This window comes from Pseudoliparis swirei, chromosome 3, assembly GCF_029220125.1.
Source record: "Pseudoliparis swirei isolate HS2019 ecotype Mariana Trench chromosome 3, NWPU_hadal_v1, whole genome shotgun sequence".
NCBI classification, from domain to species: domain Eukaryota; kingdom Metazoa; phylum Chordata; class Actinopteri; order Perciformes; family Liparidae; genus Pseudoliparis; species Pseudoliparis swirei.
Genome location: NC_079390.1, coordinates 13,683,195 through 13,701,008, shown reverse-complemented (window position 1 = coordinate 13,701,008; position 17,814 = coordinate 13,683,195). Strand labels below are relative to the sequence as shown.

The 17,814-nt window shown below is 38.4% G+C and overlaps 1 protein-coding gene and 1 long non-coding RNA gene across 4 annotated transcripts; one reads left to right on the top strand and one right to left on the bottom strand.

Annotated features, from left to right (window-relative positions):
- Positions 1-6,409: 6,409 nt before the first annotated feature.
- Positions 6,410-7,233, bottom strand: LOC130191908 (uncharacterized). Of its 2 annotated transcripts, none has more exons than XR_008831288.1 (3): positions 7,165-7,233; positions 6,956-7,053; positions 6,410-6,426 (listed from the first exon to the last, which is right to left on the bottom strand). It is a non-coding gene; the product is annotated as an uncharacterized LOC130191908 (long non-coding RNA). The 2 variants fall into 2 exon arrangements; XR_008831287.1 differs by lacking the exon at positions 6,410-6,426 and adding an exon at positions 6,513-6,612.
- Positions 7,234-9,086: 1,853 nt separating this feature from the next.
- ube2g1a (ubiquitin-conjugating enzyme E2G 1a (UBC7 homolog, yeast)) lies at positions 9,087-16,571 on the top strand. Of its 2 annotated transcripts, XM_056411478.1 has the most exons (6): positions 9,087-9,257; positions 10,919-11,021; positions 11,139-11,236; positions 12,680-12,858; positions 12,956-13,075; positions 15,288-16,571. In XM_056411478.1, exons 1-5 carry the CDS (start codon positions 9,212-9,214, stop codon positions 13,040-13,042), a joined length of 513 nt encoding a protein of 170 aa, XP_056267453.1. In that variant the 5' UTR covers positions 9,087-9,211; the 3' UTR covers positions 13,043-13,075; positions 15,288-16,571. The 2 variants fall into 2 exon arrangements, with proteins under 2 accessions (XP_056267453.1, XP_056267452.1); XM_056411477.1 differs by having other exon boundaries at positions 12,956-16,571.
- Positions 16,572-17,814: the final 1,243 nt, after the last annotated feature.

The following is a 17,814-nucleotide window of genomic DNA, read 5'->3' as shown; positions in this document are numbered from 1 at the left end:
ACGACAGCAGACGTCGCGAACTTCTTCTGTAGTCCTTTACGGCATACCGGATGTAAAATGCTGCAGTGGCCCCACCTACTGGAACATTGTAAAATTACACCCGTGAAATTATAACAATTAAGGGAAATTAACACGTTATATATTACATGTCATTTAGCACACGATTTAAACACACACATAGCATTCAATTTTGACTTTAATATGTACTAATACTGTTATACACATATTATACTCCTTTAATCGTTGTTATTATTATAACTTAATAATTGAATATAACAACTTATAGTCTGTGTCATATTTGTATTACTGTGTCATAATTATATCATTGTTTTTTAATGATTAATAGGCAGGTCAACTGCTTTAATCATCAGCGTCTCGTTCCTATTTAAATTATTGTCATATTTTTAATAATTTCTTCTATTGTCTTTTTATTGATGTGGAAAACCCCCTCTCTGTATGCATCGCCATTTTTATTGCATATATTATTGCATAGACATTCACCCGTGTGTGTGTGTGTGTGTATGCGCGTGCATGCGATAAGACAGGTTTCTTACAATGATGGTTTGCAGAAATGTGATGAATTATTGTTATAGATAATATAAATATAAATATCCGAAACGCGACCATTCAGAGTGACAGCTGTTCTGTTGGAGTACCTCACTGGTGAAAGTGTACTTATAAAGTTCTGATGCAGCGAGCACAATATGCAACCATTTGTGAAACGGGATGTCTACATCCATTTAAAGCTCACCTCGGGAGAGGAATTGAGACTCGTGCATGTGTGCCAACAGATCCACAATGATTGGCATTTTAAAAACAGGATCAGACAAATGTGCTTTATAAATGTGACTGTGAAAAAGACTGTGTATGCATATTTATTTACTTATTACCAGTGGTGTATAAACTACCCAAAAGCCATACTCACTCATGAGGTGAAAGGTGAAACGGGGGGTACAGGGGGGTGCAGGTTGTTTTATTTTTTGTCACCACACCACATCCACGTTGTTTGAAGCCTCAAAACTTTTAGAACCACAACTACAGTCATTTTATTGTTCTGACCACAAATCTAAATAATGAAAATAAGGTTTAAGAACAAAGGACTCACTCTGATAATGATAGTAATAACAAATATACATATTATATATAATATGGTTAAAGTCATTCATGAACCAACTTTTTTTTTTTGAACAGTCCTCATGGACTTTTCCCTGAATCTCTTCTGTCTCTACCTGTTTGTCGATACTCATATTATAACTTCTACATATATTATACCTATAAATATCATGATACCCGATACCAGAATTCAATACACCATACAAACAATATGGTACCATAATTACGAGACTGGTATATTTATCTATAATAGTAATAAATAAAACTGTATGGTTCTTTTTACCAACTTTTCAACACTTAACAAATGACAGTAATATGAGTATTCATACAGCCAGATATGAATGAAACTACATGGTTCCATCATAGCATTGATTATACACTATGAGGCCGTTAGTCTCGACCAGATGATCCACAGTTCATCAGGATGAGCAGCTGGAGAGTTACAGAACTTTACAGACTGAAACATTTCACTTCTAGCATCTTTTTATTTTTTAAGCCGAAGTCAGTCTCTAAAGCTGCGCCACTTCTCTCGCTGTGAGCTGCGCAGCGCAGTGTGCGCAGCTCGACACGGAGCAGCGCGTGCGCTGATCGCTCTCTTAATGAAGTATCGATACTAAAATATGCTAAATCACATCGTGTTTAACACATACTTTGTTAGCATCGCTACACCGTGCAGCGTGACAGGAATAGATGTAGCGGGCAATATCTGCCAACCTGAAACCCCAAACGATGTGACATCCTGATTGGCCGAGACGCGACACGTCCCATTGCGTTTTTATTGCAGCAACACTTCACTTCTCCGCGTCTCACTGCAATCTCAACGGCAGCGGTGACCCAAAAACAAACTCTTCGGATCTCCACGATTCACGTGGATGACCTATTTTGAGTTCAAAACGGTGAATTTCACCGAAAGGTGACAAGTTTGCAGGTATGCATACTTGAGTAAAAGTAAAGATACCGTACTGTGAAATGACTCCATTAAAAGTGAAAGTCACCTATTAGAATGCTGCTTGAGTAGAAGTCTTAAAGTATCCGATATATTCTGTACTTAAGTATCCAAAGTAAGTTTCTGATAATAAATATACTTAAGTATTGAAAGTAAAAGTACAAGTAAATGATGTTAATAAAAAAGCAAAGAGTCAGAATTGTGTTGAATTGATCCATCCAGGAGCAACAATGTTCAATATAATATATTGTACAAAAGTATCCTTTTGCATTTACTATGAACTTATCATCATAATGATAAGAAAAGCTATATGACACTATGAAGGAGTTGTAACGGTGCGTTTATAAGTGCTCATTCTGACCAGAGGATGTTGAGGGCAAATGCAAAATATTTTGTTAAGCAAAAAATATCAACTTGATGCATTAGGTCAGTGTTTTGAGAAAGGACAGAAAAGGACAGAAACATCTTCAAAATTGCGATAATTGAGTCTCGCTCTTCTTGGGGTCTTAGCGGGAGGGCACCCCTTGTGATTGGAGATTAGGACTGATAGTCCCAAAAATGTCCTCCTAAAGTCTAAAACGTCACAGGTTCAAGCAAAGATGGGAAGAATAATTCATGAGCAGTTAGGAAAAGACAACCGCGCTTCTGTCATGAAAAATGTAAAAGCTAAAATATCACAATAAAATATGTCATAAAAAGACATAGTACAGTGTGTTATGATGAGTTCAAGTGTTAGCTTGTAAAATGTAGTAGTGGTGAGTTTTTTGAAGGAGATATTTTCACAGCAACATGAGTTGATATTAAAGAGAGAACTATACACATAGTTTAACTTGCTAACACTAGCTCTAAGTAGCTTTTAATATATCAGCAACACTGCAAATGACTACATTTATTTGTATTAAATATAAATGCAATCTTTTATTTCTGAGTCATTTTAATCATGTGTTTTAATTCAAATAAACACGATAGAGTCTGTAAATAACCAAAGATATATCATCAACACTGATGCAGCTGATATATTATGATTACTATGAATGAATATTTATTCACACCTGCAGAGCTGCTGCTCCAGAATAAACTTGTACTGCCTACATGTTACATTTCTTTTCTTTTCAGAATATAACCGACATCTGTAATGTGAAAACATCACATTTCCACACAAGTGAAAGGACTAAAGTAGTGAGCAGAAGCCTGAGGAGCGTCCCTGTGAACGTCTTTATACTGACAGCAGGCCGTCCTCTGTGTTTTTTCCACACGAGGCTGGATTAGTACTGGACATGTTTTCTGTCAGTTATAGTTATGTTCATTACTTGTTGAAATCAGCAGTATAGAGCATGTATCATAAGAACGAGAAGAGAGGTCTCTTCTCGTTCTTATGATACATATTCTTAATAACAAGATAGATATGAGATAAATAGTGCTTTGTAAAAGTATCCGCTGTCTCTGATTGTGCACTAAGCCGATGCACTATATTCCACTATATAACAGGTTATTAATGGATTATTGATCATAAGGAGGAGGCACAGGTGAGTCTCTCTGCAGGCTCATCTGTCATGTTAAACGTGACTTGAGTTAGAACCATTAGTTATAAATAGATAACAGGTTATCAACAATGTGGTTCATGATTACCAGAATGTGATTCAGGCTACAGTAAAAATGAAGCATTTTAAATTAAGCTAACGAGTAGCCTGAAAGTGCAAGAATTATGTTCTCAGTCTCGTGCTTTTACATCTGAATTTATGAACAGGAAAAACATCTTTACAGTCACATGATTAAAATGATCAATTTAACATCTTAAAAATATATTTAGATTGACATCTATCCTCCAGGTATTGAATCATTCTGTAAAGCAGCGAAAAAAACAGTATGTTATGAAGATGAGTATATACTGTTTACAAGTAATTGTAACTGTAATTATCAAGTGGGAAGTTAAGGCATCAATAGTTTATAAAACATACTCTGAAACACACAAGAAACTGTCCTCATCCACAGTTTGTAGTAGTACCAATCAATCAATCAATGTAATTGATACATTTGCAAATTACATACAGTGTCATTCATTTGATATCACATAATCCATAGTTATTTATTTGTCTTGACCATCCAACGTGTAAACTCATTGTAATACGTAACTGCAATCGCTAGGAGCGCTATTACACCTAGTTCTCACAAATCCCCCATTACTCACTGTTTATAGTGAGTATACTAGATTCCTGTAAGACTCTCTGATTACATTACCCTTTGCTTGGTGTTACAGATGCTGAAAGTTATCACCTTACTGACTAGATCATGTCCTCCTAATGCCAGATTCATCACACATTCACAAACCTGATATTACAGCCGAAATATAGGAAATAAAACATTTTTAAAAAACGAATTAAAACATTTGCAAGATCACATCAAGTCGAATTCGATCACTCAAGTGCAAATCAATGTATTTCCTAGGTCGCCCCTTTACACTACCAGGAACCCAGCCGTGGCAGGATGAGCATTTCCAGGTCCATACTGATATATTTATGTCAGCGTCGAGGTAACATTCTGGATTTGGCTGATGTAAAACAACTGACTACTTTGAAAATTAATATAGATATATATGAATGCTAAAGGCTACAGACATATTAACCACTTGTCTCTTAGCTTCGACCTTTTGTTGTTGGTGAGTTGATGAAAACATCAGTTCATGTGTGTGTCTTCAAGCTGAAAGGATTTAGGCTTGGCGGTGCAAGGGCAAGATTTAATTATGTCACCTCACTGAAACCGTTACCGTCACTCATTGTCACTGTTACAGGTCTGAACCATGAGTGTAATTACAAGTAATAGTCCTGCATTCATGTTTCTATTTGAGTAAAGTATAGAATAAAGCCAAAAAAATGACCAATATGTATAGTTTTTTTTAACAGTATTAATTGTTCCTATTGTCGTTGGTTTAGATGTAGATATACTTCTACAAAAACCTCCTGGTTTAACCCTAACCCTAAGCCTGCATTTTATGTTTGAAGCTTCTCATACGTTTTTCTAATGTAATATCTAAATCCCAAAATGCCTGGAAATTATTATTGTCAAATAAATGGTGTGGTGTAAAATGGTAATATTTACAGTAATGGTAATGTTAATGTACTTCCTTAACCTGCTTTCCATCACTAGGATTGGTACAATATACTGTTGTATAATACACAACCATGAGTGCATTCTTCTTTGCATTTTTTAGTTGTTTTTTTGCATGTTGGTTGCTTTGAATATGTTATTCAATAGTGGCTTTTGAATTCCACATCTTTGTAATATTTGCGTCATTTTCTACCAATAAGAGCTTGTGAATAACATCTGGGAAAAAACAGTGGCTGGCAAATTACTTTTAAATTCATCTCAATACAATGCTTCCGAAGCTTAAAACTCTTCAATTAAAATTATCTTTCAATGCCAACAAGGAATCATCACATACAATCATAAAATATAACCAGTATCTCTTTTCACATAGAATGGGATCTGAGCCTCGATTTAAGGTTTTTAACTGTATACTTTGACCTGTTTCTGTTAAGGCAGGTTTTTTTTCCTCGAATGGCTGCCTTGGCATTGCCCCGACGCTGTATGGACCATGGTGGGTAAAGGAGGTTAATGCACTCCGGCTGTGAGAGCTGTTCCCCAGCTCTATCCCGCGCCCTGTGATTGTGTTATTACTCGATAGAATTGTCAGTGGAGTTGTTGCCGGTCAAGGCAACTGAGCCAAGTCTGTGGAGGGAGGTTAACTTGACACATAAATTGCTATCTTCCAAGATGAATGGAGCTCGCCAGTGAGCAGACGAGGAGAGCAGTGACCTGACGTTGCTTCTGACAGACTGCGTACTTCCCCCGTCATCTTTCTCCCTTCCTTTGTCTGCACGGTGCCAGTTGATGCTTCCTCTAATGTCTCACTGAAGCTGCCAAAAATTCAACAGTAGTGCTGTCCTGTCTTGTATACAATCGTTATGTTTGTGTGTGTGTGTGTGTGTGTGTGTGTGCGTGTGTGTGCAAACACATCAATGTAATTCACGGTTTTCAACTGGCTCTTCACTTGGGCTATTCTCATGGACATTTACTCTATTAAATAAAAATTCCGTATCTGAGTGCTTATTGATTTGTTTTCGAGAGCAATTTCCAAGATAGGAAAAAGGTAGAAAGGGACAGGGGCAGGGGTGATATCCTACAGTTTCTAATAAAACATGCAAGTTTAGTTATGGTTGTTATGCACCAAATGACTATGTTGCAGTGTGCACAGATTTGACACCATGCAGGCTTGTGTTTGTCGAATTATAGGATGGGGAGAGGAGGATTGACTGGTCTTTTAGATCACTGTGATGACAAGACCTTTAGATGATGCCACAGCTTCAAATCTGTCCGCAGTTTGCCGGAGGGAAAGAGTAAGTATGTAAGTCAGTAATTTATGTTCCGTAGGTACCTAAATAACGTGTACATACTGACAGACATTAACAACAAAAATGTACGAATGGAGGACCGTCCAAAGACCGAGGTCTGTAGGCTCCTCTGAGATGAGGAGTTGGACGGCCCCGCCCAGAACCCTTTAACCCAGAACAGGAAAAAGAAAACAAAAAAGAAAGAAACATAGTAAAAATAATAATAAAGGCAAATGTGAACTACTGATAACTTAGAAAAAATAATAATATCAAGAACATCAAGGTATGTATATACAATTAAATTTAAATATCTTTCCTCTATTGTACTGTGCCGCCAGGCTGTATATCAATAATAATAACTTTTAAAGTGAAGTGAGATGGCGTTTAAGGCGAGAACCAAATGCCTTGGTGGTGGATGCTGATTTGACCTCGTCCGGAATTTGGCTCCAGGGCTTTGGACCTCTACGGATGAAGCTTTTAAATACAATGTCGACTGTTGACAATCCACCTCTGGTCCTGCACAGGGAGGGTCTTTCTCATCTCCGACGGCAACCAGAATGAAGCTGCAGCCCCAGCAGCGGCTAGCTGAACTCCTCCAGGCTCACCCTGTTTGGAAGACGACAACAAATGATAATTACGTCTTTGCAAATATAAAGGCAACACAAAATATGACTTATAATAAAGCAAGACCAATACAGTAAACTGCATAGTACTCACATCATCTTCTGGGCTGCTGGGTGTCCTCACAGAGGATATGAAAGGAGGAGGAGGAGAAGGGCTGGGGGTTTCCTCTGTCCAGTCTTTTATGTCCCTTGTCGGTGCTTTCTCTCTCTTTAACACCGTTATATATGTGATATTTGATATGTGATATGTGGTAGATGGACGCAGTTCTGATCCGCAGAGCCCAGTGGGGGCAGTAGCCTACGTGATGTATAAGCCTTCTTTACTGACCCATAACAAAGGTCTAATGTCTTATCCCGTCTGGTTGGACAGGAGACATATTGATAACAGTTTCTAATTTGTCTTTTTAAGGGAGACATGGTTAAATTCTCCCAAAATGAAATTCGGTGCTTTAGGTGAAGTCGTCTGTAGTTTTTGCACGACATTAAAGATAGTGCTGGAGGCAGAGGAGGCATTTACCTTCGGGTGGATATACCTGTTGTTATAAAAAGTTGTGGAAACTCGCGGGGCAGGTGGAACGGGCGCAACAATACTGATAACAAATATGGCATGGCCTACAGATGCGTTCCCTGACAGTCACATAGCTGCAGTATTGTTTGTTAACGTATAAACATACCCCACCCCCAAGAGTTTTCCTCGTCTTTTCAGCTTTACAGTCCAAACAAAGTAGAGCTCCAAAACAGCCAATGAACAGGTCGGTGTCCTTGCCGCGCTCAGTGAGCCGTACGTGTCTCAGTGAAGGCCATGACGCAGCAGTCTCTGAAGTCCTTCTGGAAACTGACATTTCTCTGGAGTTCCTCCACTTTGTTCCTCAGAGACTGGATGTTCCCCATGATCACCGAGGGCAGAGGAATCTGGGTGAGCCGCTGTTTCCTCAAGCGTGTTCACCACCGGTGTCTCGGGGTTGCCGCCACGACAGTCACTGATGATCTTCTGACCACAGCTCCTAGCGGCCTTGTCCACAATAGAGTCTTGGAACATGGTCAAAGGTGGGAGTTGAAGACCTCCCGGACTGGATTCTCCGCCAGACGTTCCCAGTTGACCCTCACTCCACCTTATGTTAGAACATGGTGTTCAATATATACAAAGTTTCTCTGTCATTGTCCACGTGAGCGTTGAAGTCTCCCAGGAGAATGATGGAGTCGGCAGTCCCACCGACTCCAAGAAGGCTGGGTATACTTAAACAACAAAGCACAAACAACGGTCCAAGCCTAATGCTACGTTCATGAACCAAGCATTACTCTCCGCAACCCGTGACTGTCATTTACATTGTTGAGTTAAAATGTGGTCAGACGGGAATTGTCTGGAGGTTGGATTAAATAGTTCTTCAGACAATTCCCGTCTGACCAGATTTCAAGTCAATAATGTTAATGACACTCAAAACATCATAAATGGTCCAACTTTCTTTATTTCATGTTCTGTAGAGAAAGGGTCCAAAGAATTTACAATTTCCATCCAATCCATGTCAAATGGGTATTTCTAACAGCAGAGGCCACAGGTGTCTAACATAAATAAATAAAAAAACCTTGATTATTTATTATTATTTTAAAACATAAAGATACTTGCCAACATTTTCCCCAAGAAATGCATCATTCCTACATTAATTAATTTACATTGGTAATTGCCTGTTTGGTAATAGTCCAGCTGGAAGCTAATTAGAAAGCAATATTGCTATTATAGGAGTTATAAAATAAAGACTAACTAACCTCTATAATTAGTTTAAAATAGAGTATTCGATATAAGAGGGGTGAGGTTAAAAATAAGAAAGAATCAAGGATCAGAAACTATTTTCAAGATACCATTGCGTGATTGATTTGTATTCTTCTTGAAGGATATGATTTGTGCTATCTCCACAAGATGGCAGTTGTGCGTCACTCAGGATGCCGGCTTCTGTAAAATCCCAAAGAAGACGAAGAAGAAGAAAAAAACAGCAGCAGCAGCAGAAGAAGACGCCGCAGAAGAAGAATGATGAGAATACTAAACGGAAAATAGAGGGGACGAAGAACAGTTTTGTGATCGTTGATTTAACTCTGTTACCTCAAAATAGTACCATTATATATTGCTGCATCATATTAGCTATACTATGACAGATCCGCAGTCAGTGCTGTTACTCAGAAGACAGCTTGCAGGTAATAAAACCTCAGTGCTAAGTGACGCCGAGCTAGCGGTGAGCGAACACTGCCGCGTTAGCCTGGATTCAAACGGAGCTGGCGGCGCAAACTGCTTCCCTGAATCTCCCCACGCCACCCTCACAACATGAACTGAGTTGTGATGGTAGCACATCCCACTCTTAACAAGTCAAGGCCTCCAGTGTGATGTGAGACCAACTTGCTTCGACGCCGCGGACTGATCTCGGTGGAAAGCCGCTGTCAAAAGTCCCGACTGGTGTGCTAGCGAAACACAGTTAGCCTAACATTAGCCTGTCTTTACATTTATTTTATGCGACATAACAAGTGGCGTTTAGTATTTTCGGACATGGTGTTTGATAGTTATGCGATCGATGTAATGGTGATTGCTATATATATATATATATTCAAACATAAGTTATTTTCTTCATAGTTTACCTTATTTCTCTTGCTAACCATATATAATTATTTACATATTTAACTAACGTTAGCAAACGCGCTACATCTGTATGCTAAAGTTAGCTGTCAGTGTTGTTAGCTTCCACACGTCAAGCTAACAAGATAACGATAATCTCACAATATATCTTCATTTAGCGACCCTATTATTGGCATCTTTACGAAAGCCACGTTGTTTAATGTGTTTGGCTTAAGCATGTTAGAGGTACCTGTTTTTACTAAGATTATTTTTTCCATCAGCAACCTCTCAGGACCATAATGTACTCCTTTGTAGCTTTCAGGTACTCTCCATAGTTAATTGATAATGGACATGTACCTGCACATTTGGGGCATTTGATTGAATTGAACAAATAATGTTTAAGTTGCCTTCTTATACAAACCTGGATATGTTGCAGAGGCTGTTTAATTATGGATTAAGCACAGTGTCATTGACAAATACATGTTCTTTGTTTTGGATATACACTTATAGAATCTTAAGTGTTGTGGAAACTCACTTATTTCTGTACTAAAGGCAGTGGTGCAACGGAAAGTATCACATTTGAAACACAAAGGCAGCTATTGCAAGTGGAAATGCAGAAATGTTGAATTACCAGCACACACTGTACCTGTTCCTAGATTTACCAATAAACAAATAATTTATTGTGCAAAATGTCCAATTAATTCAGCCTCATGACCACTGAGTTAGTGCCAGTGCCAACTGTCATTTTGAGTTGGCACGGTATGTGTTTTACAGTTGCTCATAAGAATTATGAATTCAGAAGAAAAGAAACATGAAACTGTCCATAAAAAAACGGATGAATACTGGGAGAAATATGAGGAGTTGCGGTGTCATAACATTCTCTATATTATTCCTGAGATGTATCGACTTATGCCAACTCAATGATTTTTTGGGGGTTTGGTTAGAAATATTATATTTTCCTAAAATTCTTTAACAGTTTCCCCCTATTTTGTTACATTCAAGTTAATTTAGTAGTACATAAGATGTCATAGTAACTCACTAAGATCATGTCATCTTTTGTAGACCCTCAGTGTCAAACTCAATATAAGCGGTTATGGTATCTGAGTTTGTAATTGTTCTATAATTAATAATCCAACATTGCAAGTTGAAAGTATGTGTACAATTATGAGTTGCACGTGATGTGTGTGTGTGGAGGCATTATGATAGAAATTAATGGTTGGCTGACTTAGGCATTTGTATTTGTATCTAGAGCTGAACAAAAACCCAGTGGAAGGGTTCTCGGCAGGACTGATCGAGGATAATGATCTCTACAGATGGGAAGTCCTCATCATCGGTCCTCCAGATACACTGTAGTAAGTCTATCATTGTCTTTAAATATAGTCTAAGAGATGTTATGTTGTGTAACAACTCTTATTCCTCTTGCCTTGAAATGTAATCAAAATTCACCTATTCTGTTTTTTTGTTCACAGTGAAGGTGGCGTTTTTAAAGCTCATCTGACATTTCCAAAAGACTACCCTCTCAGGCCACCTAAAATGAAATTTATCACAGATATTTGGCACCCTAATGGTAGGTACAGTTGGAGCACACTGAATGATTTTGCCTTTGTTCGTAGCACGACCCGTACGAAGCTCCATTTTAGACATGTTTAGGAGTTTTATTACCAAGGAAGATCGACACGCAATTCATGAAATAGAATGTAAACTTAAAGCTAATTCTATGCTACGCCATGAAGTCATAAATTTAAGGTACCGTTAAATTAAGAAACATTCAGAGCAATACTTTCCTCGTAGAGTTAACTTCAAACAGTTCTAACTCACGATTGAACAAGGTGCGAATTTTGTTTTGTAAGTACCGTTGAGAAATGCAATTTACATCAAAATAAACTGAAATGCACCATGGTCTGTCATGTTGGTAAAAACTGAGTAGTGCTCGGTTTATATAGATTTATTTTTAGTCACGATTCCTTCTAACATGTAAATGTGTTACAGATTACTATCGTATATTAACAATCAAATGTTTTGTACCATTTTTAACGTAGTATAAACATACAAATTTAGTTTTTGCTCATGTTGATGTCAAGTAGAATGATCCGAGTTTGACTTATACTAGTGTGCAGTTGTTTTTTTAAGTACTTTTTTGTTGCTTTACAAAGTTAATACAATTTAAGTTATGTGGTTATGGTTTCAAAACAGGAATAATTTCCTTGTCGAGTCAAAATCTAGATTGCTTGTCATTCATCGTTGCCAATTTTTTTAACATAATCTGAGAAGCTTTGCAAATAAAGGCCTTTAGACACCAGGGGCATTTTTTTTTTAAAGAGAAAAGGTAATGCAATTAAATCAAGCATCGATGTATTTATTATTAACTGTACATACATAACGTGAATATTTCTAAGCAAAAGGGACTTCCTTTATTTCGGGGCAAGGTCAAATTTTCTGCCCTCGCCCTGCGAATAAAGGCATCAACCAACCACAAGCGGAACAGACATATCCAAAATGTTCACTATAGTGTACAACAACAAAAAGCCCTCAATACTGCCTAATTGTTTACAAGGGGAAAAATCACTCGGAGCATTTAGCTAAAAGGATACTCAATAAAATAGCGTCCAGGAGCTTAGGCTTTACAACAGTTTACCTCAGACAGGCTGGCGGAGCCGCTCCGGGTCAATAATATCCCAGCAGATTACTCCTGCACAGATCTATTGTGTCACAAATGTTCATCGCTGCAAGTATGAATAGTTCTGCAAAATATATCTTCTGCAGAGTGTTTCTAATTTTTGTGTCTTTTATTCGTCACGCCCCTGGTGTGTAAAGGCCTGCCGACTGGGTAGAAAGATATGCACATGTGCAACGCTGATAGACATAAATATTGATTTAAAAGTAGAGGCAAATATTTTTCATCTAGACGGTGTATATAAACAGCATCATTAATCATTATACCATAAGAACAGCAAAAATCATTTCCTGCTTCATAAATCGTATTCTGCATATTTGTTTGTTTTATTTCCAGTTAACAAGAATGGAGATGTCTGTATCTCCATTTTGCATGAACCTGGAGAGGACAAGTACGGCTATGAGAAACCAGAGGAACGCTGGCTGCCCATCCACACAGTGGAAACCATCATGATTAGTGTAATCTCTATGTTGGCGGACCCAAATGGGGACTCACCAGCCAACGTGGATGCTGCAGTAAGTTTACTTGTTGAAAAAGAAGTTCAAATAGAAAAGAAAAGGTATCTGAATACAATTACTGTATTTTTCTATTTATTGTCCTTTTCTTCTGCAGAAAGAGTGGCGGGAAGACAGACACGGCGCATTCAAAAGGAAAGTTGCCCGTTGTGTACGAAAAAGCCAAGAGACTGCGTTTGAGTGATGTTCAACAGGGATCTAGCTTCATGTTTTCAGGGCAAGTATTCTCAACTTTAACCTTTTTCTAAAACCTTTGGTTAAAAATTCTTCAGCAGTTCTGAAGTGGCTGCCTGTTGCATCAGGTCAATTGGAGTAAAACTATTTGTGATGCCGTTGAACTGTAAAGCATTATACAGAGAGGATGCTCTGCTGTTCAGCCTACCCTCATCGATATAGATTGGATGGACAAAACAATAGAAACACGTTTCTTTATAATGTAATATAGTTAAACGACTCCAGAATCTCTCAAAACTGAACACATTCTAAATCGTCAGCACCACAAATGTTGCACTGCAAGTACCGTTAAGTTTAATTCCACCGTTTAATTGTTTTGACATAATCTTCACCATTACATTTCGTCACAGTGTAACTGGCCTGTCATGATGAATGGGTTTGTATTATAGACTGTATATTTAGATACGCGACGCAGCTCCACTTTCTCCCGCTGTGCGAGAATGAAGCCAGAACGTCACGGATACGGGAGCTGCCAGCTTTGGCACTTTTTAGGGATGCACCGATCCATATCGGCCGATATTCCCATTATCGGTTTTGATCGGCGTTCTCAAAACGGCCGATCAAAACGGCCGATCAGATGACGTAACATCTGCGAGAACTATCAGAGACGTTTCAATCGCCGCGCACCTCAACGGAGACGATGCGCCCGGCGAGGGCCGCAGAGTGAGAGGTCCACGAGGGGATCCTCACCACCGAGCGGCGTCCCGGTCCCCCGAGTTGAATCACTGGGTCAACTGAGCCGACTCTCACATGTCTGCCCCTATAGACTGATGTTCACGGTAAACGCATTCGATCGGGAGCGCGCGAGGGTTTTGATAAAGTTAGCGGAAGGATTTAAGTGGCAACATCCGGTTTTGCAAAGTTAGCGGAAAGAACCACGTGAAACAACATCCGTTTATCAAAATAAGATGACGACAAATCATACACTAGCATATAAAAGTAAACAATGAACTGATTTTGTATCTTTATAGATCGTTTCTGAGATTTAGCTTAAATTATGCTAACATTAAAACATTTTTACTATACCAAGGAAGAGTTTATAAAAATAAGTCAGACTTTTGAATGTTAAAAAAAGTCCTGTAAATAGATTTCTCCAAGAGTTCCAGGAAATGAATGATGCAGATGTGTTCCATACATATCTGAAATCCCCTACAATAGCAATCAAACAATTTTAATGTATCAATTAGGACATTTTTCAAAGTAAAAGTCCTAAATGTTTAAAGAAATCGGTAATTTCTTTAATGTTTGAGTTGCTTTATATATGTATTTCCTCATAGTCCTAGGCAATAATGCTACACAATAAATAGAATGTTTCAATCGACTCCGTGATCGGTGGTCGGTATTATCGGTGATCGGCAGATACTGATTTCAGTGATCGGTATTATCGGTGATCGGCAGATACTGATTTCAGTGATCGGTATTATCGGTGATCGGCAGATACTGATTTCAGTGATCGGTGATCGGCACCAAAAACCTGATCGGTGCATCTCTAGCACTTTTGAAGTTTAACTGAGTCCCTGCAGTGGTGATTGGGCAGTGGAGCGAGACCAAAGTCCCGCCCACATACGCGTCTGAACCAATCGCGAGCCGAGCACAGCCGCAGCTCGTTTATCAATAGATAATCATAGCTGTTCATTATTTTTGTTCCGCCCTCGTTTAATGGTATGTAAAAACTAGAACAAATATTGTTGCTACGAACACACATCAGCTCAATAAGATCTCAATAAAGTGCCAGGAATTGTCTTTGTGAAGAATGTATTTGACATTTCCTTGATTATTTGATTTGGTCCCTCCGCTAACATGGAGAAGGCTTTCTGACCTAAACTGCAGCCAGCCACCAAGATCCAGATGTTTTGGCTTCAAGGAGCTGACATGACGTCCTACTTACTATCCAGTCTATGGCTTGTATCGGTGGAAGTAGTTGCCTCACACTGTCATCTGACTCTGGTGCAATGCAACAGCTGTCAAACTAATTAGAAGTAACTGAGTATCATATACACTTTAACTTTTAAATAAAACATGCCCATCCTGCTGGTTAAACATGCTTTTTAATCTTTTGTTTCCATTTTGATTATTTCATCATTCATTGAATAATTTGTTTTTATATTTGCCTTTGTTGTTGTTGACTTGTGCAACTAGTCTCTGGATGCTCCCTCACAACTCTTCTCTGTTATTTATTATGTGCTTCCCCACAGGTCTCCAATTGAACATCAACATGGCATTATTTCCTGCACTCTTCCACCCTGTCGCCAGGCTTGTCCTCCTCTTTATTTTGTGGCAGGAACAGACTGGCTGCTGTAGGCTGCAATAGAACATAACAGTGACTACCAAGGCTGACAGAAAACCGCCAAACAAGTGCCATTTAAAAAAAGAAAGACAAACACAAATACCCAGAAGATGATAAACATTTTCCAAGTCAATGAACTGCTTCAACATTCAGGAAGCTATTGTAAAGACATGTATAGAGCACAGACTAAACCGGATAATATATAAGCTCCCTTTTCTTCCATCAAGACACTTAGACCAAATGAATAGCGCTGGTTTAGATAGATTTATTTTTACATTTGCCCCCTCTCAACTCCAGCATGCATTAGTTTTCTTTAGATTGCTTGAAGAGAATGTCTTAAATAGAAAGATAATTGTGACGTTGGAGGAATGTCACCTGTGTAGAGCCGGATTGATCCAAGTGAGAGAGGACTGACGTGACCAATGAAGGGAATACCGCCATATTAGAAAGACGACCGCTGTTCTTGCGGGTTCTTTCACACTCGGAACTCAGCATCTCATGTGTACGTAACTGAATTGGTTTTCTTTTGAATTCTTAACATATTGCTCAGTTGAATCAAGAAAGGCAACATAACCCCTTAATTTTTGTGCATGCTAAATTTTGTTTTTATCTTTTTTTCAAAAGTGCCTCCGAATAAAACGCTTGGCTACTTCACCCCTGCATTAAACAAGTGTTAAAAAGAATTGTTTAAAAAAGGAAGAGATGGAGAAATTGTGTTCCATCTCTCTATGACTTTATTTAATAGCCATTACACAGGGAATATGTATAATTTGGGTATTGGTAACAATTTGGTGTAGCAATAACTTGAGTATGAGGTGTACACATTCATTTTTGATATCCTGATACAATTTGAAGTCCTCTGATATTCCATTATTTTAGCAGCCGCTTTTTTACTTGTCTGTGTTGTCCTCGGTAGGAATTGTTATGCATGCTTTATTGTCCTTTAGTTTAGTTTTGTTGAATGTTTCTGAGATTTTGTTTGCGAACGAGTGTTTGTGTATACAGTATGTGTGCACATTTTGTTTTGTTGCTCTTATGCCCGATTCCACAATCTCACGATTATTCTGCTCACTGAACTATTGCAGTTTTGCCTAATGTACAAAGACAAAATACCAATGTATATTTTTCATGTTAAGAAAATCTGTCAACTGTAGTGAGTTCTTCTAAAATATGACATTTTTTTCAATATTTACTGGTGTGTTTAATTCAAGTGTGTTGCATGTTGAAACAGAATGTTTCATGTACACAAATTGTTATTGTAAAAATAGCCTATTCATTTACCAGGTTTATTTCCCCAGTACTTCACTAAAATATTGTAGATATTTAGACAATTATTCAATATTTCATTAGTTTATGCTTCTTTTCTCAGGGAGATCCATCTTCAAATATATTTTGTTGTATAATATTCTTCACATGAGAGGGTTGTCATTGATTTAGTCAATCATATTTAGTCCTCCAGAAGGGAAAGTGAGCTTCAACCATGACAACAAATCACAGCAATCCTCTTTCTACTCTACAGAACTTCGTTCAACTAAGTGTTTCTTCGGTGATTTGGGAGAAATGTTATCAACATAGAGCACAATAGTTAATATATATGTCTGTATATATGTAAATGTGTATGTATATATATGTATGTATATATATACATATATGTATATTATATATGTACGTATATGTATGATTTTTCATAAACTCAGTGGGCATACTATTAACTTGTTGAGCTTCTGGCATAACATGCACTCCCAGTACTCCTGCACCGGACTATAGCATGAACACCTGAAGGCAACATGAGTTTGACAACTGGTCACCACTCTGAACGCAGGTCCTGGACCGTCCTGCTCTGGGCAGTGGAGACGACAATGGAATCACAAGCGACAAGAGTTGACACCCAGGACCGTTTTAGCGACCGAGTAAATACCTTTTAACCATGGGGTTCTAGAAAAGCATCACCATCATAGTGTCAATTAAACAACGCGTGTAAATCTCGCAATATTATAACATTCCGCTCAATCGGAACAGTGCCGGTGTTACACCCCTACTGGTTTTCAAACCTACTGGTTTCCCTACGCGTGCGTGCGTTGTGTTCTCTTAACATCTGCAGCGGGGCTCTGTCGCTCAACAGATTCGTCACACATTCACAAACATATTGCTGGAGATCTTCAAGCCACCGTTCATATCCATTTCGGCGATTACGATTGTATAAGTGAGCAGTGCATCACAGCCACGTATGAAGAAATACATTTTCGAAAAAATAAAAAGATCGCCCGACCTGGTTTCGATCTCTTTCACACAAAAGGAAACTGCACTCAAAGACGCGCAGTCTGCGCGCTGCGCCACCAGATATTAGTTTCCATTAAAGTAATTTATATATTGATCCATTAAGTCACATTTCTTATGTTTTCATGGGAACAGTTTGGTCGAATGGATCTGAAACA